The sequence below is a fragment of the Tubulanus polymorphus genome, chromosome 10 (genome assembly GCF_964204645.1).
Source record: "Tubulanus polymorphus chromosome 10, tnTubPoly1.2, whole genome shotgun sequence".
Lineage (NCBI taxonomy): Eukaryota > Metazoa > Nemertea > Palaeonemertea > Tubulaniformes > Tubulanidae > Tubulanus > Tubulanus polymorphus.
This window is the reverse complement of record NC_134034.1, coordinates 12,152,192-12,180,040: the sequence shown is the minus strand read 5'-3', so window position 1 is coordinate 12,180,040 and position 27,849 is coordinate 12,152,192. Positions and strand designations below refer to the sequence as shown.

Genomic DNA, 27,849 nt, shown 5'->3' with positions numbered 1-27,849 from the left:
CGGAAACAGCTCGTCATTCGTCCTTGACATTGTTATGAACCGTTATTTCGAATATTTCTCGGTAATATTCCGGTCATATTTTCAAGGTCGTATTTTGCGCCTTAATTTGCATACCGAAAAGTTTTCACGATGGCACGATGGAATTTTGTTGAGACCGGTCAAATCTTCGAATTGTTTTCTTCTGTTTCGGGGGTATGTCTACGGTCGCTCATTCCTTACTCGGTAAAGACGATGTGACCATCGAGTAGGTTTTGAAAAAAGGTTAAGTGTTACCCTGTGGAAAACGTTGCGTAATGACGTATTTTCCGAATTTGAAGGATCAAAAAGCCACCGCTCAAGTATCCGAGGACCAACTCCAACTCGAGGGCGATATTAGAGTTTAAATAATTTCACGAAAACTGTTGATATTAGGCGTCCAATTAAATCTTATGATTTCACAATGACTAATAAAGCCAAATCTAATCCGACTTTAATCGTTCGGAAGCCGAGAGATTCAGAATACCAGGCAATAAAAATGGCTATTATACTAATAATTTAAGGCCGTCGTAAAATCCCGACAACTTAATTCTTATTTTGATAGGATTAACAACTAGATAATCCTTTAATCCATATTTATGTTGATAAAATGAACGTAGGTGCAAATAATTGGACAGGACTGGGCAAGAGCGGATAATAAAAATGTGGTAAACGGGTTGGCCATGAAGAAATTAAATTGTAACTAATGACGGAGACCGGGGGGAACTGAAGAATCGTATACGACATAAACAAAATACAAGATACTTTTTAAGTGCATTTGAAGTCATCTGTTGAGCGGCCCCGTAGGTGCAGATTCGCGAAAAAGTTTCAACTTGGAAACGGTTAAGTTCGAATAGTTGGTCGACGTTGAAAACATGAAGTTTACAACAATATAAATTGAACTAAAAATTTGAGGTTAAAATTTTCGGGATACAAGACCCTGTTGCTCAAAAGCTGTTGGTATAACAACGGACTCTTATAAGACGAAAAGAGTCCATGGTATCAAAAGAAAAATAATGCCTCGAAAAATAACACATATATTGCCTGATATTGTCGGCGATATTTAATAAGTATCAATAAAGTTATTTCGGATTTGAATATATAGATAATTGAATTGAATTGACCGGCAACCAGTCTAGCTTCGATATACTGATGTCGAAGTGCACTTCCTCTCAAAAACAATTACTATAATCTATCAAAAATGAAATAAGAATTAAGAAATATATTTGATCACAAAATTAACGGCAAAATTCACAATATTGTAATTGTTATTTCAAAACGCCAATATCGATGACGTAGTGCACAGATCGAATCATACCGAACCTTATATAACGCGTACTAGGTATCAATGTATATAAACATTATTGTAACGGTTTTTACAGCGTCAAAAAAAAACATTTATAAAAAAATGCATTTGGAATGTTCTAGAGCGAATCTAAGTAGCGCGAATACGAATTACATTAAGGTTGTTCCTGCGGCTATGTTTGACTAGACAGGTGCGCACCACAGCCCAACTTGCGTAGGTTCTAATCCGACTCAGTGTCTACTGATTGACGACGTTACTGTGATTTCCCTGTGCTAATCGTATTACGAGATTAACACGTTATTAAGCGCGAAACGGCGAGATTTCACGTAATTATGTCGCAGATACGTGGTTCCATCCATACGGCGATCTGACTTTCAATACACCCAGTTCCGCAGTTGCTATGAGCCACGATCGCACGAGCATTTTTGCCTCGAAACAACTGATGTGCCCGTGCCTGTTTGGCCCGACCAAATACGTCGGACCAGGCTCGAACACAATGTCAGCATGGGTCAAAGTACAAAGTGTGAATTGCAATTGGTTCCGGAAATGACGTACTTCGCTTCTTCAAAGCATTGTTTAGTACCGAGTGAGTGGTTTACGTGTGAACGCGCTTTATGGACACGCGCCGAATTTGACTCGAGCCCGATCCGTGCCAATTTGGCCCAGGCCAAATCGTCTCCGTGCCATCCCGATATATACAATTTGACTTGACGGTTATTTTTATCTTAAGGCAATGAAAACGAACTATAATTCTTACCATTTTCATTGATCGATTTATCTATTTCAGATATAAATTTCAACAATTTATACATTACGACTAAACCAGATCTAGAATATAGGCAATACACCTATAATCGAGTTAGATGCTCACACAACAAACCATTTCATCTTATTATGTCGGTGATTGATTCGATCATAAGCGTTAATCTCAGAGAAGATGACCACATAAATAAACTGATAATATCTCTGAATTGCCCGCTGATTCGATTCGTTATCGGAATCGCCGCATTCGCTTAGAAAATTCAATCACATGTTTTTTTTTTATCGCAGCTAACCGCGCGCCCGAGGCTGTTCGGACGGCATTAGATCCTATTTCCTGAAGCCAGGAGCGGATCTAGGTTCTGACTCGGGGAAGGTTCGATTCCCAAAATAGTGCGCACCATAGGGCACCCCGAAAAAAGGCTCATCTGAAAAAACATTAACTCATTTTTTTTAAATACGGGACAAACTTATGAATTAAAACTTTTTTAGGAATCAGTTTAATATTTTTTTCATATTCACGTGCGGTTTGACATTTTGGGATCACAGCCCTGCATACTCCCTTCGAATCCGCCCCTTCCGTACGGACGCACTGTTTCCGGATGTGATGTAGACACGAAATTCTGATATGATCGATTTTCATGAAACTGTATTCATGTCTTCATTCACTCGTATTTCAGTAACTATTCATATTTACTGGTGAGAATTAGATATTTTTTTTTGTTTTTTTGCGGCGCGTGTATCAGCGCTGTTCTACTGTCAGTCGACTGTCACAATAACTATTCAATCGTATCGAGTGTATGAAAGCGGCATCTGTGTCGCATACTGCGCGTCGATGTGTTTTACCAGCTGTCTCTCATCATTCCAGACAAAAAAACAACAATAAGAAGAAAAGAACGAATTTCATATTATCTGTCGCAGGAATATTCTATTCGGACGGCTGCGACCGTGCGCGCATTTTCTATTTTTCAGAAAATGAAAGGAATCGGTCGTTCAGTCACCCGGGAATCGAAAGCGTAAGATCCCGCGGAAGATCCATGAATTGAGGGTCCCGGCCGAACGCGATGATCTCAGTGATGGTCGCTCTGCCTGGTGAGGAGCGCTCTATCCATCACGATCTTTACACGACCCGAATTGGAGGGTTCCCGGGGAACGTGATGATCTCAGTGATGGTCGCTCTGCGCGGTGAGGAGCGCTCTATCCATCACGATCTTCACACGACCCGAATTGAGGGTTCCCGGAGAACGTGATGATCTCAGTGATGGTCGCTCTGCGTGGTTAGGAGCGCTCTATCCATCACGATCTTCACACGACCCGAATTGAGGGTTCCCGGGGAACGTGATGATCTCAGTGATGGTCGCTCTGCGTGGTGAGGAGCGCTCTATCCATCACGATCTTTACTCGACCCGAATTGAGGGTTCCCGGAGAACGTGATGATCTCAGTGATGGTCGCTCTGCGTGGTTAGGAGCGCTCTATCCATCACGATCTTCACACGACCCGAATTGAGGGTTCCCGGGGAACGTGATGATCTCAGTGATGGTCGCTCTGCGTGGTGAGGAGCGCTCTATCCATCACGATCTTTACTCGACCCGAATTGAGGGTTCCCGGAGAACGTGATGATCTCAGTGATGGTCGCTCTGCGCGCGGTGACGAGCGTCTATACCCGACCAGGGAAGATCTCCTGTGTGTTGTATATCCACGGAGGCTGATATATAGCTATATAGCGTGTTGATTTTCAATAATACGCGGAAATAATGATGACCAGTGAAATGTAAAATCGCGCAAATTCCAAGCGGTGTTAGTGCGATACAACATCCGCGTCAATACGCGGTTACAACAAACATTGTCGCTTCGACTCCACGCGTCCTTCACAAATAAATACCAGACGATTATGACGTCATAGTCATCGATTTCATGAGAAATGAAATCAGATTTTAAATCCCTCGTAATCATCCATATACGGGTATCATCAGGGATGAGTTGGGAGGAAGGAGGAGGGGGTATTATCCGCCCCCTGATCTTCTGTTAAACAAATCCATACTCAGTTTTATCGAGGCATTTTATCTGTATCTATGACACATATTTAGACTTGTTTTATATCCGTTAAATGTCAAAGCGCGGCTTGATTCGCCTTTTCGACGACATATGTCGAGTAACTGCGAGACCAATTAAAAATGGCCAATCGAAAATGCTAATAATAACGGCAGACAGAAAGTATTGATAAATCGACGAAACGAAAGTGCGATTTTAACGATAATTTTACTCGGCTTTGAAGTTAGAGATATTCGCGCAAGTCTCGCATAATCTCGCGGCATCTCGCAGTGTTTCAAAAGCAGCTGCTCTTACGTTACATCAGTAACCCGTATCTTATTCATCGCCATTTTGAATATGTTTAGGGTAAAATTCGGGGTAATATCTGAGAAGGAATCCTCGACTGACATTGACGATAGCAATGCTTACAACTAGCGCACCAAGCGGGCCCTCGAGTGCCAGAGGAGGAACCATCAACTGACACTTGGCGATAACAATGCTTATCACTATAAGCGCACCTAGCGGATCCTCGAGTACCAGAGTCGGAATTGTCTAGACGACAAAGTTCTCAGATCGTAGATGTGAAGAAAATAACATAATTGGCAGGAACTTTGATGTTCGAGCGACAATGTATTTTTATCATACACGACTCAACTAATGACCTGCGTTTGACTTCTTTACAATATACACACCCATCATCCGCGCATGTTTCGGTGTAAGATGACTTCTGAAAGCAATTCATCGCCGGCGCGTGCAATCGATAAATGCGCAGACACAAAAAATGATGGAAAATATCTCTAAGCGAATATAAACCTGACGTATGAAGGAAATGTATTTTGTAAATAGTTTATTGCGTTACAGGCGATAAGCGAGATGAGCTATTTATAGACGGCAGAGGTGTATATAAATAATTTACAGCATAGAACAAGTTTATTTTATCAACTAGATGACGATGATATAGTATTCAATCCCCCACGCAATTATGAAACTTACTTCAAGCAGAATGTGGAACATGGACCAGAATCAAAATTACCCCCCCCCCCTCAACTTTGGAACTGGGTCAGGGTCGAAATGTTGAACTGCGTTCAGAGTCAAAATAAACCCACACGTTATCTGTGGAACTGGGTCCAGAATCAAGTTAAACCCGCACAACTGTGGAACTGGGTCCAGAATCAAAATTAAACCAGCACAATTTTGGAAACAGGGCCTCGCCTAATTATCAGGGTAAACAACTAAATTGCAATGAATTCTATATTTTACAGGGAATTTATCCTTATCTAACTACATATTATTGTGTTTCGGCTTACTGGTCAGAACCGGTATGATCTAGTCAGATCTGGTACGATTATGTTTTTTATGGGTTTGATGCGCGGAGCCGATTGATTTTTCATACCGTCACACCCGTGTGGTTCCGGTTACCGCTAAAATCATAATCTCACCGATCGCGTGGCAGCAGCTGAAGCGACGATTGACCGTATTAAGAAATAACGCGTGGTGTGAAAATTGATATCGGGATCGTGCGAATCTTCGACGTTTACTTTACATCTACGAGCAAGACAAATTATCGGGCTGAAAGTTCGATGACATTTTTTTTCCAGCCTAAAAAAATATGTAATCACCAACTAGAATATCGAATGTGATAACCGCCGGAGGTGCTGGTGGATTTAAAACGTTTCTATAGAAAATGTATAATTTCATCAAAAGTCGAAAGAAGAAATGATAGTCATTGCTTTTGAGCTCGACATTTTACTTTGTACAGAGCACTATAGATATTGTGATTGTATTAAAATGATACACATTTTCTTAGTGAAATCAGTGTAAAATGATCGATAGTCCACATGAGCGTCCTCTGATGGGTTTGTTTCTACCTATTCCGGAATTAGTGCAATCTGTAAACGTGATAGAAGCGGTCGGTAGAGAGTTTGTAATCTGTAAACCCGATAGAAGCGGTCGGTAGAGAGTTTGTAATCTGTAAACCCGATAGAAGCGGCCGGTAGAGAGTTTGTAATCTGTAAACCTGATAGAAGCGGCCGGTAGAGAGTTTGTAATCTGTAAACCTGATAGAAGCGGCCGGTAGAGAGTTTGTAATCTGTAAACCTGATAGAAGCGGCCGGTAGAGAGTTTGTAATCTGTAAACCTGATAGAAGCGGCCGGTAGAGAGTTTGTAATCTGTAAACCTGATAGAAGCGGCCGGTAGAGAGTTTGTAATCTGTAAACCTGATAGAAGCGGCCGGTAGAGAGTTTGTAATCTGTAAACCTGATAGAAGCGGCCGGTAGAGAGTTTGTAATCTGTAAACCTGATAGAAGCGGCCGGTAGAGAGTTTGTAATCTGTAAACCCGATAGAAGCGGCCGGTAGAGAGTTTGTAATCTGTAAACCTGATAGAAGCGGCCCCGGTAGAGAGTTTGTAATCTGTAAACCTGACAGAAGCGGCCGGTAGAGAGTTTGTAATCTGTAAACCTGACAGAAGCGGCCGGTAGAGAGTTTGTAATCTGTAAACCTGATAGAAGCGGCCCCGGTAGAGAGTTTGTAATCTGTAAACCTGATAGAAGCGGCCCCGGTAGAGAGTTTGTAATCTGTAAACCTGATAGAAGCGGCCGGTAGAGAGTTTGTAATCTGTAAACCTGATAGAAGCGGCCCCGGTAGAGAGTTTGTAATCTGTAAACCCGATAGAAGCGGTCGGTAGAGAGTTTGTAATCTGTAAACCTGATAGAAGCGGCCGGTAGAGAGTTTGCAATCTGTAAACGTGATAGAGCGGCCGGTAGAGAGTTTGCTGTTGGAATTGTTATTCCTGAACTGGAATACGGTCGATTGAAACCTCAGTTTGAAAAACTAAAACCCGGTTTTTCTATGCATACGCCTTTTTAGATTTTACTGTTCGAACGAGTGACCTTGACCCGACGTCAACACAAGCACGTCGTTCTATTTCCGCTTTGCCGACTTAATATGACGTCACCGAATTGTGAGTACTGGTATTGAGTTCCGGTGTGAAATGGTTAGCGGAGACGGGTCTCTGCTCGGTAAACTAACCGGAAGTAAACACTTACGCGTGCATTACCGAGCGGAAAGTCTGTTTTCTGCCGCTCGTCGGTTCTGCAGAAAACGCGGATCGGGACTTATTTCCTGGTTATTGTTGTCGGTAAATAAGGAGCGCATACTTCGCAACGCCTCGAGTGCAGTTCGCAAAATACATCGCTTAGTTTACAAAATCAGCCCTCAGAGGAGAATACATTCACGATATTAATATGTGTACATGCTTAATATCTGAAAACTTGGAAAGGAAATTTCATAATTCAGGAAATTATCTATGCTGGCGCTATTCCCGATGTCTGAAGGGTCGGATTTTGTTGAGGTAGCCTTCTTTACAAGGAGGGTAAATTAGATTCAGTTCATTCGGGTTTTGTGCAAAATCGATCTATTCGTCAGTTCAAAGTAAGGACATTGACGTTTTTTTGCGACGTCAATAGGATTCTCAGGAGGCGGACATCTTTAATAGAAGAAATACGTCCGAATTCTACATGTTTCGAATAAGCCCTAGTTGCTATAAGAAAAAAATAATTATTTCTCTGATGTGACATCGACAAATTCCGTATTAACATTTCATCGGATCAATTCAGCCGAGTGAACGGGCGTGGGTTAGTCTATGTAATATCCGTTTAGTTTTGTATTCGTTGCGACGGTGTCAATTTCACGCTGTTTTGCTACAACGAAAATCATCGATAACCGACCATCTCGCGAGGTTCGGCGAGAGAACGCGAGAAAAAAAAACAAAACAGCAAATCGACGGATGGTTGGACATGTTGTAACCGGGTCTGTGTTGTTGTTGGCGGGCGACGCTTTTATCTGAACAGTAACAGTTTATCGGTATCGATGATCTTATCAAAAGAATTCATAAATTACGACAAATTTTTTAACACTTGTGAAGTAACAAACACAAGCGGTTCCCGTGCGGTATGTTTTCGTGTTCAGCGAAAACGACTGAATCTCATTCTGTTTGAAGTCTTTTTCTCGGTTCGTGAATCATTTCTTCAGTGAAACGTGGTTAGAGTTCCTGTTCATTCACTTATACACTCGTTCCGTCAGTACGTCCTTAATTAACCGCGGAAATGGATCCAAGATTTTACTAAGCTTACCGTCTAGCACCAGACATGCCTAAATTCGACAAAACTTAATAAATCGAACTTGGTTTTCTAACTTTTTAAACGTATTAGGATTTTTTTTCGGACCTGAGCTGCGAAATCTGAGAAATTACTCCCTAAACGATTTGTCAAAATCGCGAATGAAAAATCCACCTCGTTATTCTTGTTCAAATAAAACGAAACTACAAACAATCGAAATTTTGAGTTTGCGTAAAAATGAAAAAAAAAAAGGATATAAAATTCGATGAAATTCTTCTTAATTTCAAACTGAAGAAATCCGACTCTCGAAATCGTTTAAATCCGGACGAGAAAATTTGAAATACGAGTTTCGGTAATCATAATTCACACTGTGGCGTCTGTCGTAAATAAACTACACTCCCGTAATACAAAACCGGCTGCAGATTCCAGCATTCAATCAGCGCGACCAGAAAATCGAATTTGAAATCCGATTCTCGATTTAAGATCGATAACCGCCCGCCCGCCAACCCACCCCCTCCCCTCGCTCAACCACTTCTTTTGGCGCGAGGACGTGTATTGAGATCGATATTCAAATTTTTTAGTATTCTCTGCTGGAGTGGTTGATTCTAGTGAGGCGTACAGGCGCACGCGTCCTCGACCGGTTTTAATGGATCGTAAATAAATGATAGTTCAAAATGTCGAAACCTGCGTGACCGGAATGGGGAACGCCTCCAAAGCTACTGTGGCAATAGAGGGCATTCTAGGGTGCAATAGGACCATCGACTATACTGCGGCAATAGATGATTCCAGATGACAAATCCAAGTGAGGATCCACTAGGAGTCGCTAGTGTACAGTAGGACACCAACTTCTGCGGCAATAGAGGATTCCACTTGTGGCGAGTGAGGATCCACTAGGAGTCGCTAGTGTACAGTAGAACACCAACTACTGCGGCAATAGAGGATTCCACTTGTGGCGAGTGAGGACCCACTAGGGGTCACTAGTGTACATACCGTAGGACACCAACTTCTGCGGCAATAGAGGATTCCACTTGTGGCGAGTGAGGATCCACTAGGAGTCGCTAGTGTACAGTAGAACACCAACTACTGCGGCAATAGAGGATTCCACTTGTGGCGAGTGAGGACCCACTAGCAGTCGCTAGTGTACATACAGTAGGACACCAACTACTGCGGCAATAGAGGATTTCACGCGCGTCAAGTGAGAATCCTACAGTAGAAATAGGTAGAATTTTCGGGAGTTTTTGTTATATTTCACTGATAGATTATGAAATGAATTGATATTCATTGGACTCGCTAACACTGTGTATGTTGGTCCTTGCCGATGTAAATTGATAGTTAAGTCTAGTTGCTATATGATCGTGCTATATCGGCTGATCGTTGCTTCCCGACAGTGCACAGAGGTCAAACTCATTGTATTCATATTGAAGTAAGACTAAGTGACTGTGAGAAGTTGACCGTCCATTAATGGTCAGTATTTATAAGAGCGATCGTCCGTCATCTTGACCAGTGACCGCACTCACTCCGCTCTTACTGTCTCTCCGGCCGCCCGAGTACCGAAATATTGATTTCCGTCACTGATCGACTTCATTCGATCGAAACCAGTCGCATTAAATATCTCGAATTCATCGTCTATGATGGCTGCTTCCATAGCATCCTCCTAATGACGTCATAATTGATTTTTTTTCACTGAAAGTTTGCGGGCTTACCTCTTGTACGGGGTGCTGTATTGGTGTCATTGGCGAAAGATGTTTTAATGTTAACCGTCATTTTCATTCAGTGTTGTTTAAAAGGAGTAGGAGGGGCGGGGGCGGAGGCAGTTGCTCAAAGGATAGGTCAGACTTCAGTTTTAATTGGCGTGCATACTAAAAAATTTAAAAAAAAAAAAGTTTTTTTTTGTATTTTACCGCTGTTCTCACCTGCAAACAAGCTCTGCTGTCTGGAGTAGTTTGCATATATAAATAATATTACCAGCACCGACGCCGTCTAGATGTCAATTCGCTGTCTAGATGTGATTTTACATGATCAAACCACGCATTCATATATATATATATAGATATTAATACTGTCTCTGTATTATCATATTGTATATATGTATACATATAAACAAGGTGAGGGTAACATGTGGTAATTTCATATAGATTCAGCACACGTTTGATGCCGTCTGCGCTACGCCTCCTCTATAGGATTAACATCTATATACTCATTCCAATTAAGCAGGTATTGACATTTTCTATCACGAATCTACGTATGAATGATTGAGTCTTATCGGTGACGCTGCGCTGTATATGTGGCTTACAATCCTAGACTAAAATGTAGAAAAATTTGGTCTTGAAATATTCATGACGATCATTGCTATATCAGTTTTATCATAAGTTCTGGGATCAGTCGGTACCTATTTCGGTTCCACACTCTTAGAACAGATGTTGGGTTCTTCATCGGCTTTCATATATGGAAGATCTTCCGAAGGTTCTTCAAAGAACCGGTTCGAGGGGGTTCTCTTTGAATCGATCTTACTTTTCTTCGAACTTATACCGATCCTTCGAATCAAAGATCACATATTCTGAATCCGTATTATAAACATGATTTAAAATCCGACACTAAAAAGAGTCTGAAATGTTTCCTTTAGCTATTGCGGTTTATTCAAACGTTTCGACTACATCTAATAGTCATCTTATGGAGTACTGTATATCTAAACCTGACCTTTCTAAGATACACTCGAAACGCCGAATAGATTAATGTTTATGGAAACATTTCTGACTCCTTTTATTCCATGTAATATATGCGGAGATTTTATACTATTTGCAAACTGGTTTCAAAAACGTGGCGCAGTTTTTTTTTCTCGTTAGTGAAACAAAACCGTATGGTTGTTAACTCTGAAGGAAATAGAAACTGCTGTTGTAATATTATTATTATGCCTTCGCAGCGGTTCCGATGACGCATTTTTAGTATTGAATAACAACGGCGTAGAGTTTTTCAGATAAATGTCACTCGTTGGTTTCATAAACTGGTGGCGTTGTAACAGATGTATTTTACTGGTATTTCTCAATTCAATTACAAAAATGCGAAAAACAACCTGTGCTGTATATATATATATATATATATATATATATATATATATATATATATATATATATATATATATATATATATATATATATATATATATATATATATATATATATATATATATATATATATATATATATATATATATATATATATATATATATATATATATATATATATATATATATATATATATATATATATATATATATATATATATATATATATATATATATATATATATATATATATATATATATATATATATATATATATATATATATATATATATATATATATATATATATATATATATATATATATATATATATATATATATATATATATATATAGGGTGTATAATACCTATTAGAAGCTAGCTGCTGGTTGTTCTACGACGTTTCGGTGCAGACATAACGATTTCATTCCATCAATTAACGGCAGACGTATTAAATTTCCCGCCACCGGTTTTTTCTTAAGTGGACTGCGCGTTCAGCCCCGTCTGTCGATACGTGAAATGCGGAAACATTTACTGCTGAATCTTTTACGAACGAAATAAACGGTCACGATGTGGAAACCTTGAACTCAATACACAGTTTGACCCAGTTCAACAGTCTGGGGTAGGTTTGATTTGACTCTCGAACCAGTTTCACGTCGGTTTGATTTGACTTGGGAACCAGGGTCCAGTTCCACAGTTGTGAGTTAAGATTTGACTTTGAGTTAACTCATTGAAAATGAACTAATTTTAACTCAGAGTTGTGGAACTGGATCCAGTTCCACAGTTGTTTGGGTTTAATTTGATTCTGAATCCAGTTCCACAGTTATTTGGGTTTAATACGACTGCAGTTCTCACAGTAATGCGACCCAATGGCTGTTACCGGTGGTGCTGGTGCTGATTCTGGTACTGGTGCTCCATGTTCTGCCGATGACGATGATCGATTAGGGTCGGTTAGAAAACGATCTGTTAATAATTAAATGCGTATTATCATCAAACAAATGATATTCGGAATGCCGCGGGTGATATCTAAATTGCTTGTTAACTGAGTTTAATGGAGCCCAGGTATCGAATGTACTGACGATCTATTCCGGTTCAGAGAATAGGCTTTAGACCTTAATATGATATCTATGTAAAGAAAGATCTGTACGATAGGAAACGAGAATAATGGGATTCGACCTAAAATGTCAATTCAGCTGAACTCGCTGGTGGGATTCGTTCCTGCGACATCCGGGTAACTAGGCTCGCCCTCTATATTCGGTTATCGGAGTTTAGTCGACTGAACCAAGTAAAACCGAATGTTGATTAGTCGGATCTATATTCCAGTCAGTCAGTCAGTAAGCTAGCCAGCCAGCCAGCCTGCCCCCAGCCAGTCAATCAGCTAGCCAGCCAGCCCCCAGTAAGTCAGTCAGCTAGCCAGCTAGTCAGTCGGTCAGTCAGTCAGTCAGCCAGCCAGTCATTCAGCCAGCAGCCAGTCAGGGATTATGATTAACTGGTTGGTTGTGTATTATCTCAGAGAACTATGATTGACGGCTCTATGACTGTAGAAAATGTTGATATCAGCTTCAGAGAGACTTATATAAATCCGAGTACGGATGTGATCAGTCTCTCTCCAGTCACCTGTGACTACATTATTCATCGGTTCTGTGTTTGTGACATTAACTGCCACATCCAACCCCCTTTTCCCCGAGTTTATCACACTCCCCGCCTCCCCGCCTCCCCGCCTCCCCGCCATTCTTCAAAGTGTCTAGAAGGTCCGTCTGTTATTGATATAACGAATAGGTAAACATTGTCTTTCGAGCTGATGATCTGTAGAAATTATCACAATAGTGAAATATATAGACAGGATACGGATGTGAAAGTCTCGGATATTTCCGATGTTTAACGACGTTTTCCGATGTCGAGAATCTCGGTTCGTAGATCATTCGTGCTTTCCGGAGATTCCCGAAGGTTTGCGATTGAACTTAGCTGTCGGTAAACACTCTGGGCCTATTATTTTTGTTCAAAAATTGGTTAAAGATAACCGCGTACCGGCGGATAGATACCGTAGTAACAATGAATTATCCACTGGTTAACTCTAACCAATTTATCAGTGACATGCCCCAGTGGTATAACAGAAAATGAAGAAGTTTCGAATACCAAGAACAAACGAATTAAAGGACTCGAACCCGATCAAATCGATCCCGCTTGCGGTCTTATCCGTACACGGCGCGGCGAATGAAGATCGAGGTCGAACCCCGGGTCATTGAGCTTGGAATAGCGATCGCGTCCGATCAAAGATCGATTATCGCTAATTAATTTCTGCGTAGGATGTATAATATACACACAATCCGGGCATGAATATGTACCGGTTGAAAATGACGATATTGTTACGTCAAAATGTCAGATGACGCGCTGCTGTCTGCGAATACTCAGCTCTACTTTCTACTGGAATTGATTACCGAACGTCAGACGTCATGAGCGCATTCAGAAAATAGATTGCATTTATTTTTTTCGGCGTCAGAAAATTATTTTCGTTATCGCGTACGATAATCCGGGATTCGAACCCGATGACATTTTCTAGAACGACGACGATACGATTTTTCGTATGAAACTTTTTACGAGATTTAAAGATTAATGGCTAAATATAAGGTAATACATTTGAGAAGACATTGCGCGGGGAAGACAAGATTTAGTACAACTAGAGTGTAGTTTTAAAGGAGAGATAAACAAAATAATTCATTTTCATGTTTGCCTTCAAAAGCCCGCCGGGAAATGCTCTTCGAAATTAACCTACTTAATAAACGACGTAAAAACCTTCTTTCATTCACTTTCAAACCGACAGAACTTCTGAAGACCGTCGGCCATCTTTAAATGTCATGTTACTTTTACAGAAAAAAAAACCCGTACAGAATCATAATTGTCGTTTTGATGTCCTTTGAGATTTTTTTTTTCTTAGCTGCCTCGATTGCGCCGATGAAACAAATCCGGCCACGCGTTCCCAACTAGTTTCGATATACAGTTAGCCTTCTTAACGGTCGTTCTCTCCACTCAATCGGTAATTAGCTTGTTGCCTGGTTCTGAAGTTCTAAGGCTGCCGGAATATTTTCTCCGCGACTGCTTTGAACTAAATCGTGTGTCACCGACTCGAATTCTTGTTGTTCGCAGCGAGCGGCAGTCGAAATTAAGATCGTCTCTCGGAAGAGTCTCGTCGTCACCGTCCGCTGAGGAATTTCTGTTTTCGAAACGACAACGCCGAATGAGGCGCTATGATGATCGGCGCGCGCGTTCTTTCACGAACCCGTCGCGTTACCGGCGTAACGACGACGAGGCCCATTAAAAATTACCCCAACTGCGCCGCCGCGAAACGACTCATGCCCTCGAACGATATCATGCTCGTTTTTGAATGGGGCGTAAAAATTCCCCCCATGCCCTCTCCGTCTCCTCCCTCCCTCCGTTTCAGTCTCCATCGAGTTGCTGGCGGCGGTTTTGTTTGCGTTTTAATTCACTATGAATCTAATCCCCGTATAAAAGCGAGGTAAATAAAGGAATTCGCAAAGAAAACTCGATTCTTTAGAACCAACCGGGAAACCGTTTTTATACCGGCGTCATCGCAGAGAGAGAGAGAGAGAAGCCGCGCCAATATTATTCCCCTCTCCCAAAATTGTTTCTATTGTCGCAATCGGCTTCTCTTGTTTGCGCGGCCACTGCGCGATACCCTTCGAGATATCAGCAGCTTATCTTTATAATGTTTTAACTATTAAAGCATGAAATTAATTAGACTCAGAAATGTGGAATCCAGTTCCATATTTTAATTTGAATTGAGTTTTTTTTTCTAACTCGTATTAATCGTAGAACTGGTTCCTGGTGTGAAAATCATTTTTGCTGGTTGACACGGTTTTCATTTCGTTCCGTGACTGACAGATGAACAGTAAGTAGGTTTCTGTTTCCTATCCATTCTTTGCATCGCGTTGGACCGATTTCATAACATCTAGGACAAAAAGATCAACAACAATTTGTAAAAAAAAAATGCTCGATGTCAACCGGATCTTGCGCGCTTAGTGCGGAGGGATTCTAGGTCATGATAATCAGATGAGGCATAGCTATCACCTCACTGCTGTCGGCGTTGTGTATTAGTCTGCCATTACTTTGTTCGCCGAGGGTTTCGAATCGAATATCGACTTGAGTTGAAACTTTGAGTTTCAAGTTTCTGACGGTGAGGCGCAGTATGCAGGTAACTTTTGAATTTCAGGGAGGGCAGGAGGACTGTACTTTTGCAAGGGATCTATAAAGCTGTGAATATTATAATGTGTTGTGGTTGTAGTTGAATTGTTTCGGGACCAATCTTGTTATAACGTTTATCATGCAACACTGTAATATGCATATTGTCAGAATGAAACATCAGTAACTTCTGACTCGTTCAAGTCACCAAGATTGAGAACCGTCGACATTTATAGTATAATCATAATTCCAATTTTACTGAATCGTTGAAGTCATCATAATTTTACTGAATCGTTCATCGAGTATGAGAAAGTCGTCATTATTGACTAATCATAATTTTACTGAATCGATGAAGTTGTTGATAATGAGAAGGTCGTCATTAGTGACTTACGTTTCATAATTTTACTGAATCGTTGAAGTCATCGAGAATGAGAAGGTCGTCATAAGTAACTAATCATATTTTTACTGAATCGTTGAAGTTATCGAGAATGAGAAGGTCGTCATTTATAGTGACCAAATCGTCGAAATCATTGGGAATTAGAAATAATAAGATAATAACGGATAATCATGATTGTATAACAGATAATTACAGATTAATCTATCAATGAATCGTTAAAAGTGGGCCGCTGCCCTGCACGTTGTTTGTTCAGATGATCATACTGCTTAACTTATCGCGATGAAAGTGACCAGATCCATGTGCGGATAAACTGATTATATACGACACCAGGGACCAGAGACACCATCCAACAGCGGAAAACCATCTGCAAAAAAGATCGACATCGTAAAAACTGAACAACACAAATGACGGAAAGTGATACGGTTTTATGAGTAAAGCCGCGAACAGTAATTATAACAACCGCTGATATAGGCCAGACTGTGGATGTGTATTTATGGAATAAAAATACATGTTTCATGATGTAATAACCCAGGCCATATAAAACCCGTGGGAAGTTCAAATCACATACATTTCCATCGTTGAGGTCAATGTGGACACGCGAGTTTTAGTGAATTTGGTCGAAAACTTCTAAAATGATTTTGTGAAACAATAAACTTACAAGACAAGTCTGGCGCTCAAGACATAGTAGTCTGACACCAGGGACCAGGTGCACAGTCGTGACTTAAGTCCAAAAGTGGTCTTAAATCTTAAGACTGGTCTTAAGTTGTTAGATTAGCTATATAACTGAGTTGGTCTTAGACTGGTCTTAAGTCTAAGCCATGACTATGCAACCGGCCCCAGGGGCCTACAGTCTGACACCCAGGATATATCAGTTTGACACACAGCTACTGTTGAAACCCTGCTTTCTGATGCCCAGGCATGCAATCTGACACTCAGGTCCTATTTGATAAAGCCGAGGGCCTACAATCCTGTAGTCTGACGCCCAGGACCTGCTGGGCCTACATTCCTGCAGTTTGACACCAGGGCCTACTGTCTGAAGCCCAGAGTCTACAGTCCTGCAGTCGGACACACAAGGCCTACTGCCTGAAGCCCAAACTCAGCTTTCTGATGCCCAGGCAAGCAGTCTGACACTCAGGTCCGGCTGGAAGCCTAAGGGTCTACATTCCTGCAGTCGGGCACCCAGGGCCTACTGTCTGAAGCCCACAGCCCGCAGTCAGTTCTGTTTATATATCAGTGCATCCGGTATTGTGTATATGTATGATTAAAGACATCAGTATTCAAAGTGGGAGTTTAATCTAATGATACGAACAGATCTGACAAGACCCGACTATTAACATCAGCTGACCGTTAACAGCTCAATAATGATTGATGAATAAACTTGTTGCCCGCTATCTGTCCATCTAACTATCCATCTGACTGGGGGAACAGTGTATGTATCCTCCGTGTATATGTGACAGTGACATAGATCCGTGTCGCGTGTCACAGTAGGAGACATCAACAGGGCTTAAATATCCGTGTGAAGTATCTCCTTCATTAACGGGGAACTAAATACAGAGACAAATTAAACCCACACAACTGTGCAACTGGACCAGAGTCAAATTAAACCCACACAGCTGTGGAAACGGACCCAGAGTCAAATTAAACCCACACAACTGTGGAACTGGACCAGAGTCAAATTAAACCCACACAACTGTGGAAACGGACCCAGAGTCAGATTAAACCCGCACCATTGTGGAACTGGGTACAGTGTCAAATTAAACCCGCACAACTGTGGAGCTGATGAGTTCCGAGTCAAATTAAACCCACACAACTGTGGAAACGGACCCAGAGTCAGATTAAACCCGCACCACTGTGGAACTGGGTACAGTGTCAAATTAAACCCGCACAACTGTGGAGCTGATGAGTTCCGAGTCAAATTAAACCCACACAACTGTGGAAACGGACCCAGAGTCAAATTAAACCCACACAACTGCGGAAACGGACCCAGAGTCAAATTGAACACGCAAAACTGTGGATCTGGATCCAGATACAAATTGTCCGAACACACTCAACTGTGCAACTGGATTCATGAATTAAACCCACAAATAACTAAATTAGAATCGTAGCCATCATTTGAAAGGTAAACACAGATGATGTGTATATAACATTCTCAGGTTGTGTTTTCTGTTCAGAGTTTGATGTAACACGACGCGGCCGAGACGTCGTTTTCATCGCACGAATTACTATTTACTCCGAGAAAATATCATCACTTAAATGGCGGCGGCGGCGGCGACACCGGCCTCGCCTTTAGTTCGGTTTAACAAAATCGTCTTGAATTTCATCAATCAGTTCGTTTTTGTGGTGCGTGTTTTCATTGTTTTCGTTCAGCAAATAGAGAAATATTCTTACAATTTATTATTGGCACCGATACCGTCGCCGTCGTGCGTGAAAGAACCTTGGCATCGATTCTGGAAGAATACCGCCGCTGCAGCAGCTGCTGCTGCTGCTGCTGCTGCTGCTGCTGCTGCTGCTGCTGCTGCTGCTGCTGCTGCTGCTGCTGCTGCTGCTGCTATATGCTGATATGGATGGCCGGTTACAGGCATCGTCACTCGGTGTAAAATGTTCAACGTGGAATTTCTTAATTAAAAAATTGATGATGAGAATCTGAAATCGATAGAAACCGAGGTGTTGAATTAAACCTCCGCGGATGTGTATTGAATACATACGAACTTAATTACAAAGTTGTAAAATTGAATTATTATGATGTTTCGAGTCTAACATCGTTAAGGTCCCGTTGCGGTTTCTCGATGAATAATTTCGACCGCCTCCACTCCTGGTATAAGGGTTAACCAAAACACTATTGAAAAAACCCGTGGACCCAGTTTCACGGTATTGTGTCTTTACCACCGTCGGTCTCGGTGTTCCCTAAAACAGGTTTTAGAGCGAGGCCACGGCTTTCATTTTTACCTCAACTCCTCTGAAAATCAGCCTCTCCCTATAAACCCCTACCAGAGTGAATGTCAATATTCTAGCAATGCTTTGCAATAGATTGAGCTTAAGTGAAAAATATACATGATTGCACCAAAATTAAGCTCAGATTTTTTGGGTGGATTGAAAGCCCACAATGTCATACACTTAACAATGAATGCAATCCTTTTATAATTCCAACATTATGGAGGAACCACTTTGAGCGAACTCAGTGTTTTGTTGCACAATCTGTTGTTGCCCGTGTATACCATTGGGTCGAATCGTCAAATGCTCATTTAGCTTATCTTTATCATTGCGGGTTTTTTTTCTCCAAAAAGCGTCACTTCAGTAAAGAATAAAGATTTAAATATAACCGACAACTTATATAACTGAGATGCAGAGCCGCGCCCAATTTAACCAGTACACCTGCGGCTAATCAGACCGTATATAGACCCTGATCATTAAAAACCCGGCTTCATAAAACCGCGGATAAACGAAGCTTATCACCATTAAAACCTAGCGATTACAGTGACATTACTGGAATATATACGTTATTTATATCCCAGGCATCTTTTTTTTACTATGTTGAAACAAGCGTTCGTATAATTACGTTGCTAGCCATTAAACGACCGATACGCCGTAATACATCCTCTACTGCTGGAGACAAACAATAATAAAACAATGCTTGAACTACTATTAGATAAACTCGTGTAATAGCTGTCAGCTGTCAGCCGATAGTGTCGTATTAAATATTACACGTGGTTGTTTTTTGTTTGTGGCTGCGAATACGCAGGCTAGGGAGAGAGAGGGGGAGAGAGGGAGAGGGGGAGAGAAATATTCTATAAAACATTTAAGAATATTATTGTATCTAAGGGGAGGACTTTTTGCGAATTGACAGTTGGTTAAAGATAACCGATGGATTAATACTAAAGTAACGCCTTCCAATGGTTAACTGTAACCAACTTTTGCCCATTGGCCCCAGATCGGCACATATTTGATAGGGACCGAAAGGACGGAATTAGGGCCTATACGGTCTGATTCAGGGAGAATGCAACCCCCAAAAGGGCTGCCCGAAAAGCTCGTCGGAAAATATCAACTCATTTTAGGAAACACCAAAGACAATGAATTGACTCTCTTCAGGTAGCAGTTTAATGTAAATATTGTTCATTTTTCAGTGAAATTTGAGGACCATTTATCATGTTCAGGGTTGGTGCGCACCCCTACACCCTCGTTTGTGGATAATCACTAAAATAAGTCAAACTCCTCAATTGAAGCGATTCGTGAACTTGATTCGTGCTGTATAGGTCGATTTAGGAGTTCAGATTCTTCGTAAAACCGTTCCCGGTTTCACTGTACGTGCTGGTGAAATCTAACTTTCGAAATACAAACATCGGATTTGAGCATTAATTTCAATATCATACTTATGTAGGAACCGAATCCCCCGGCCCCGGAGCTATCGACGGCCGACCCGGGCCTCATCGACAATCCCGTCACTCATAGTCTATCGGTATCTATCAGATCATTCAGGCACGTCATCTCCTTCTCCTCTGGGTCGAGTAGCGATCGAGAAGTCTTCAAAATATCGCTCGAATCCATTCTGAAATATTCTCTACAACAACACAGCCGGATGTTGCCAGGTTGCCAGCGGGAACGGGACGTTGTTCTGTTGCGTTGTAGGTTTTTAATTGTATATCGAAAATTGCGTGTTGATTTAGAAATAGTCGGTGATCGATCATCTTTTTTTCGATATTCGACGCGATGGTGCATTCTCTCCCTCCCTCACTCACTTTCTCTACCCGCGCTGACGCACCGCGCACCGGCCTCCATTGACGCAGTCAAACTACAATACTGTGACCAAGAGCCGTGACGTAACTGGCGCAGTTCATGTGTAGACGAATGGATGTAACCGCCCCCGTTTAACCAAAACACTATAACAGCACTGCAGCCCCAATAATTCGTGACCTTTGAGAAACCCCCTCCCCCATCTCCTGGCTCATTCTCCCATCTCTGCCCCTCTCTCCAAAAATCATCATACGAAACGTCGTGTATTCTATATATTTTAGATTGAATAAATAAATTCTAGTTTTTAAATTCTTTTTATCTGTAGATAGTGGGTTTTTATCTTATAATCCGTTCACCACGTTTGAGTGTGGTTATCGTTGTATCGTCATACGAATTTTAAGATTTACTGTTAAGTTTACACCCTTCTCTCAGATGAAATCCTCCGCTAGTACTTTATACATGAAGAAAACGACGAAGGCGTCTCTGGCAACGGTGACTACATGTATATATACACGTATTGCTACACCTCTATTAGATGATATTACGTAATAAAAATGCGCGGATAGCTCGGCGGCGGCGGCGGCGGCGGCGGAGTCGGGTAACCCGAGCTAAAAAACTAATCACTTCATCAGTGCCGTCAGTGGACGATATACGGCGGGTTTTTTTTACAGCTGGGCCAAATGAATAGTCATCATCGGGTTTGAGGCGTGGAGCTGAGCAGCGACGGGCAATCAACGCAAAAACACAGACGCACGGACACAGCGTGAGGATTGTGTTTAACATTAAACACAGAAGCATCGGTATTATCTTCACGTTCTTCGTGCCCGTAATAAAACAGCGGCGGTTTTATCAGTAATACGAGTTAGGTAAGAGATGTTTTACTGCGCGGCGTGTGTATCGTGGTTGGACTTCGACGCCGTCGTGTGCACCGCGGCCGCCGTCGGTGTGATATGGTAAACTAGCTCGCGCCGAAACGATGAAAAATTGAATATCTGATTCCGTTGAAAAAATGAGTGTTTTCAGTGTCAGTGCTGTTCGTTATCGTCATTCTCGAAAATTAGAAAAAATATCATTAAGAAATGGGAAAGGAAAGATAGCGCTAACGAACCCCCCTTTTTCGTAGAAATATTAACGATTCATTTGCATCGGTGCATTCTAAGACCCAAGTGGTGGGATGGCCGGAGAGTATTATATTATAGACTTGCACCTTGATTTCATTGACTTCACGAGACAAGAACATAATGTTTGATAACCGATAGTTCGTTATATCCAGAATGAAACGAATCAAATTTTCTAACTCGGGACGAAATTCTATATTGGTTATATCCGATGAATCGTTGTATCCGGGTTCGTTATAACGAGGTTTGTGGCATTCTGCTGTGGGATTATATCATCACACCACGAGTTCAGTGTTATATCGATGGTTGAACGGATCGTCTTCAATGTATTTAAACCGTATATAGCGATATTTCAACCGGGGAATACTATGGAAGTGAATACAGTCTAGGTTACAACCCTTTGGGTAGAACATTAAACATACACTTTACGGTCTCATTAAGCGAGTGACGTCATGATCAATTAAACTCACTCGCTCAGCTCCTGGCGTCCAATTAAACATGTCACGTTTAATGATAGCGATGCGTTTTTTTTTCAGTAATTAATTAAACGTCACTGTTGTTCAATGTATCAGCAAAGTCAACATTTAACGTTTACGTAACGATCCTGAACCGGCGGTGCGGATCGCGTTCCGCCGGTGTCGCGTGAACGCCAGTCATTCGTGTAGTACGATTTTTAGTGAGATTCTGAATTACAACCATCAGGAATTCGTTTAATGGATTTTTCTAATCGAATATCACAAAACTCTGCGTGTTTGAACTATTAGCTTCCTGACTTCTCGGGCCTTCTCTCTGTTTACCTCATATCCCTCCCACCGCTCTCCCTCCCGCCCACTTTATCCCTCTCTCCCTCTCCTCTCCCATTCTCCCTCCCCCTCTCCCTACCTCTCTCCTTCTCTCCCTCCCACTGTCCCTCCCTCCCGCTCTCTCTATCCCTCCCTCTTCCGCTACCTCTCTATCTCTCCTTCCTCCACTCTCCATCTCGTCTACCTCCCACTCTCCCTCTCCCTCTCCTCTCCCACTCTCCCTCCCCCTCTCCCTACCTCTCTCATCCTCTCCCTCCCACTGTCCCTCCCTCCCGCTCTCTCTATCCCTCCCTCTTCCGCTACCTCTCTCCACTCTCCCTTTCCCTACCTCTATCACTGCATTTTTCATAACCTCTTTACCTCACCCCCTCCCCTCTCCTCTCTCCCCTCTCCCCTCTCCCCTCTCCCCTCTCCCCTCTCCCCTCCCTATCTCTATCTCTTGCTCTCTATTCAATACCGCCACGTATCTTTGATCGTCCTCCCCCTGGTGATTACTGTCTTATCGATCTATCGATTTCATTGATTTTTCATCAGGCGGCGGTTAATTTGTTTTTGACGCCGTTTCCGGTTGCGCCCGCAGTGTCCGCCGATCACGTCCATCCCGCTCTAGTCAGTCACGTGACACCAACAGCCTCCAGTATTATAATATTCACAATTGAAAGTTTCGATTCTAGACCTCTCTCCCATTCGCTACGCATTGCTAATTGAATTCCCGTTACTCCTGCTCCCCGTCTTGCATAACCGTCGAACTAATTTCTGATTTACAATCACGAATATTTTCTTACGTTATGTTTTTACAGATTGCGTCGCAGGAATCGAATACATTGAAACGGTTTGTGAATATCAGCAGTAACGGTAATAATCGGACCGGTATGGGCGGTCAAGGGGTAACAGATAGTGACGAAGCGTCTTACAAAGCTTATAAAAACTGCGTGTCGAATGTCTTATCGAAGCCGCTTCCTTCTGATGGTGAGTTTTTCTGTTTTTTTTAATGATTCATCATAGAATGTGGATAAAAATGGGGAACCCGCAACAACAGCTATCCCTTTGTTCGATGTTTAACAGGCATCGTTCCAGATTGATGTGAAAAATGGATTCTGCTTTTAAATTGTGCAAGAAATGTGAAAGAATGTAAGATATCCTTGGATTTTGTGATGAATTGCAGTGTTTTTGCAAATATGTCCCCGTGACGCTTCCGGATCGCCCCGCTCGCTACCTGATGTTTGTCCGATAGCCGTGCCGTTCCACTACACGATGTTTGGATGTCGTACTCCATTGTCGAGTGGTTAGATCCTTGACGGGTTAAAGATCGGTAGCGAATGTCATGAATATTTCAAATCCTCGGTTGAAACAGAGAGAGAGAGAGAGAGAGAGAGAGTGAGAGAGAGAGAGAGGAGAGATGGGGATAGAGAGCTCGGTTGACAGGAGATGTAAGGTATTGAGGTAATTACTGCTATACACCGTCAAGTGTTCTTATTTCTGATAGATTCAGATTAAAACGTCATCAAGTTTCCAGATATTTCCTGTCGTCTGCTCCTGACTCACTTGTCAATCTTATCTTAATACGCGCGCTAACGCAGTGCGCGTGCGCACGTGAAATAATTAAAATGAATGTTTAGTTCAACCACCCGATCACAGTGGGTTTAATTTGACTCTGGACCCAGTTCCACAGTTGTATGGGTTTAATTTGACTCTGACCCAGTTCCACAGTTGCGTGGGTTTAATTTGACTCGAGATCCAGTTCCACAGTACTGTTGTGTGGGTTTAATTTGACTCGAGATCCAGTTCCACTGTTCTATAAGACTAGCTAGTTCCGGACTGTTGAATTGCCTGCCTCCAACAACATCCTCCCATCCCAGCTACCGATTCAAAACTATTTTTAACAGCTGCTGTAGCAGCAGCAGCAGCAGCAGTAGCAGCAGCAGTTAATTCTTGTCATCTTGATTAGTTAATCGTCGGCGTTTATTGTAATTTACTATCATTGTGACGGATGTTTGATCATTTTAATGGGTCTTTATTTTCTCAGTGATTTAAACCCTACGAACACGCAAGACTCACGTCTTGACGAGCTTCAAGCACAAACTACTATCATCACCTGTGATTTTCAAATAGCGAAGTGTCCCCCTCCTATTTATATGATTGATTTCGATTTGATCCGGGAAGAAAACGAGCGGGCGGTTCGACTTTGAAATCGGAAATGGAAAAACAGATATTATAAATCATTGTCAAAAAGTTTCTTATCATTTATGATTTATTTGTCTTGTTTTGATTTTGCTGTCCGTTATAAACCCCCTGCCGGGAACGTAACAGGTGGTTTGATTTTGAAATCGGATATGGAAGTATTAGAGTTGATACATCATTGTTACACGTTGATCGTATTTCTATCTTCTATCTTAAAATGAACGAATTTATTTTGAATTTCGAAAATCGAATTATAAAATAGAAAAATTAACAGGGTTTTGTGTGAATTTTTTTACAATATCAAATCTAAAGATAATGAATTTAATGTCCCTCTTTTTCAATCAATTGATTCTACATATTTGGCATTCCCCCTTACGAACCCAACAGTTTCTCCTATCGGGTACGAAAAAGGGGATCGACTTTATTCTGTGTGCCCTTGTCGAAATCTCTGTCCCTAGTTTCGCCCCTGTGACTAATTTGATACATCGATATTTGGAAGTAACTATCAAGGGTTTAAGATCATACATTGCGTCCTCGTCGTCGTAGTTGATGCTAATTCTGCAGCTCGCGCGACATGCCGATAATTCGAGTGGCAATTTTATAGATCTCGCGTCTCGTACCGGTGAAGAAAAAATAAACGGCGACCTTTTTACATCGTGGCATTTCCTGAGATGAAAGTCGTTCTCTCAAAAATTCGAGCTGTCGACTCGATTTCTGGGACGGCGTTCTTTTGTGACCTAGTTAACATAACATTCCGATCGGCTAGTCCAAAAAGCCGCAGCGTGAAGACTTTTGTTTAAGACCAGTCAATTCTGGTTCCTAATGACAATTCTCAAGATCCAAAGCTATGATCGGCATTGGTCTAATTGTCTTCGGGTCAAGTTTCACGAAACACATTACTAACTCTTAAAGCGATTTAGTTTTCTAATTCATTCAGTTTAAATTAGATCCTGCCGTAAGAGTTGACCTTTTTTCGTCGACCAAGTAGCATTAATTTGTTATTTCTCATCCGTCAGAACGAATCCAGTGCCGTCTAAATTTGAATTTAAAACCAGCTGGGGCCGGTTGCATAGTCATGGCTTGAGTGCAAAATCGATCTTAAATCTTAAGACTGGTCGTAAGTTGTTAGATTGGCTATAGAACTAAGTTGGTCTTAGAATGGTCTTAAGTCTAAGCCATGACTATGCAACCGGCCCCTGGAGATTTCTTTTTTTAGTGTCTTTGATTTTTTTTTATTTTTATCCTGCTACACGTGGCTTTGATCATTTGCTGCACGGTTTCTACTTAGGAGGGGTATAGTAATAATTGCCCGGTTGTTCTGAATAAGTTATAACCGAGACGCGGGTAGTTATGATTATAGACGATCTGCGCAATGTGTGTACCTCGAGCGCCTGGTCTTCAATATTCATTACGCGCAGAAGCAATAAAGCCCGCTATTAGAAACGTACACTGGTAATCGATGGAATAATGTTTAAGTTAATTAATGATGGTAAAGGGATATTGGCTTTTTTGTACACGGCGAGAGTGGACATTGCAAATCATATTGTCCAAAGATAGGGACGTTTTTTCGCTTTGGAAACTTTTTAGTTTCTTTGTGCCTGGGGTCGGTTTGCAATTTTTTCGAATGGTAATTCCATTCGATGTGACATTTTTTCTCTGGGTCGATCGGCTCTTCCTCCCTCTCTCTCTCTTCTCTCTGTGCCTTTGTTTTTTTTTTCTTATCTTCGATGTCCCGGAATATTCAGATTTTGTTTAACACCGCGGATCGAAAACGTCGTGTTTAAGTGTGCATTATGAACATTAGAAATAAACCGAAGTAAATTCCATCTTTTGTTTACTTTTCACAAAATCCTTTCACGGAGAAATGAATACAATGTCACTCAATGAATTTTACAAAATACACGCCAGAATTCACATTGTCATTTTGAAACGCAAATATTGATGACGTAGTGCACATCCATCGACTCACACAGAACCCCTTAAGAATAATGCGTACATAGATATCGATCAATGTATATGAACATTATTGTAACGGTTTTTACAGCTTCAAAAAGAAAGTTAGCATCTCTGTGCAATACTGCATACCCACAAACATATATGGAAAACAGACAGTATTCTTTTGTATTCGATAAAAGAGGACTTCATGCTAATTATCTTCATTGTGCGCTGTCGTTAGCCACCGAACGCAGAAAAATGAAGCCCACGAGGCATCGCGCGACTATAGCTCGCACCTCAATCATTGGTATCCGCTTATTTCCTAGCGCAGAAAAACATCGCCCATATACATATATACATACATCGAAAACTGGTGTAGCGGAAAACTGTTTTGATTTGTGTTCGTTTCCTCTCTCTCTCTCCTCTCATGTCTCTCTGTTGCGCTCGGAGCCGTTCGGCTGCTGGATGATGGTTGATTCCTCGTCGTAAGAACTCGCCGTCGACGCGAAGACAAAAGGCGAAACCACGCCGATATAACAAAGGAAAGAAAACAGAAACGATTAGGCGGTTTTTAGCAAATAATCGTTCGTTATGATTTGTGGTTGTGTTCATGTTGAATCTGAGGTCAGACTGCTATTAGATTGTTAGATTGGTTATAGATCTAAAGACAGGCCTTAAGTTGTTAGGTTTGGCTTTAGAACTAAAATGGGCTTAGACTGGTCTCAAGTTGTTAGATTGGTTATAGGTCTATGGTAATTATTAATAAGTTCAATCGAAACCCGTGACGATGTAACTGGTCCCATAAAATTTCCAACTAACTATCAGAAATTATCTAATCATCTAATCGAAAATCATCGATGGATTTCAATTAATTGTGATTTGTTTTCCAGGTCGGTTGTACTGTAATGCTACGTGGGACAGTTGGGGATGTTGGAACTACACGTTAGCTGGCACTACTGCGCATATACCCTGTCCAGAAATAATCGAGGGGTTCGATCCAAACCGTAAGTAATCCGCGTTGTAATCGCCTGATCGGTAATCGGTTGTCAGTTTTGTCGGTTGGGTTTTGAGTCGCTCGCAGCCAGCTTATCGACAGGTATTAGCTGATGCTCAGAATCGACCGTCGTTGACGGGATGTGTGTCTGTAAAATGAATTACAACGGATCTGACACAGTCTATCGGAACAAACAGTACTTCCCC

At 41.6% G+C, this 27,849-nt stretch overlaps 1 protein-coding gene across 2 annotated transcripts in view; it reads left to right on the top strand.

The window, feature by feature from the left end:
* The first annotated feature begins 15,363 nt into the window (after positions 1–15,363).
* Positions 15,364–27,849, top strand: part of LOC141911927 (calcitonin gene-related peptide type 1 receptor-like) — a 31,216-nt gene continuing 18,730 nt past the window's right edge. For both annotated transcript variants that reach the window (XR_012620102.1, XM_074803036.1), the window contains exons 1-3: positions 15,364–15,500; positions 23,334–23,502; positions 27,540–27,653. Coding sequence is in view for 1 of the 2 variants with exons in the window: in XM_074803036.1 (XP_074659137.1) it covers positions 15,495–15,500; positions 23,334–23,502; positions 27,540–27,653 (289 nt within the window). In the remaining variant the exon portion in view is untranslated. The remainder of the gene's footprint in view (positions 15,501–23,333; positions 23,503–27,539; positions 27,654–27,849) is intronic.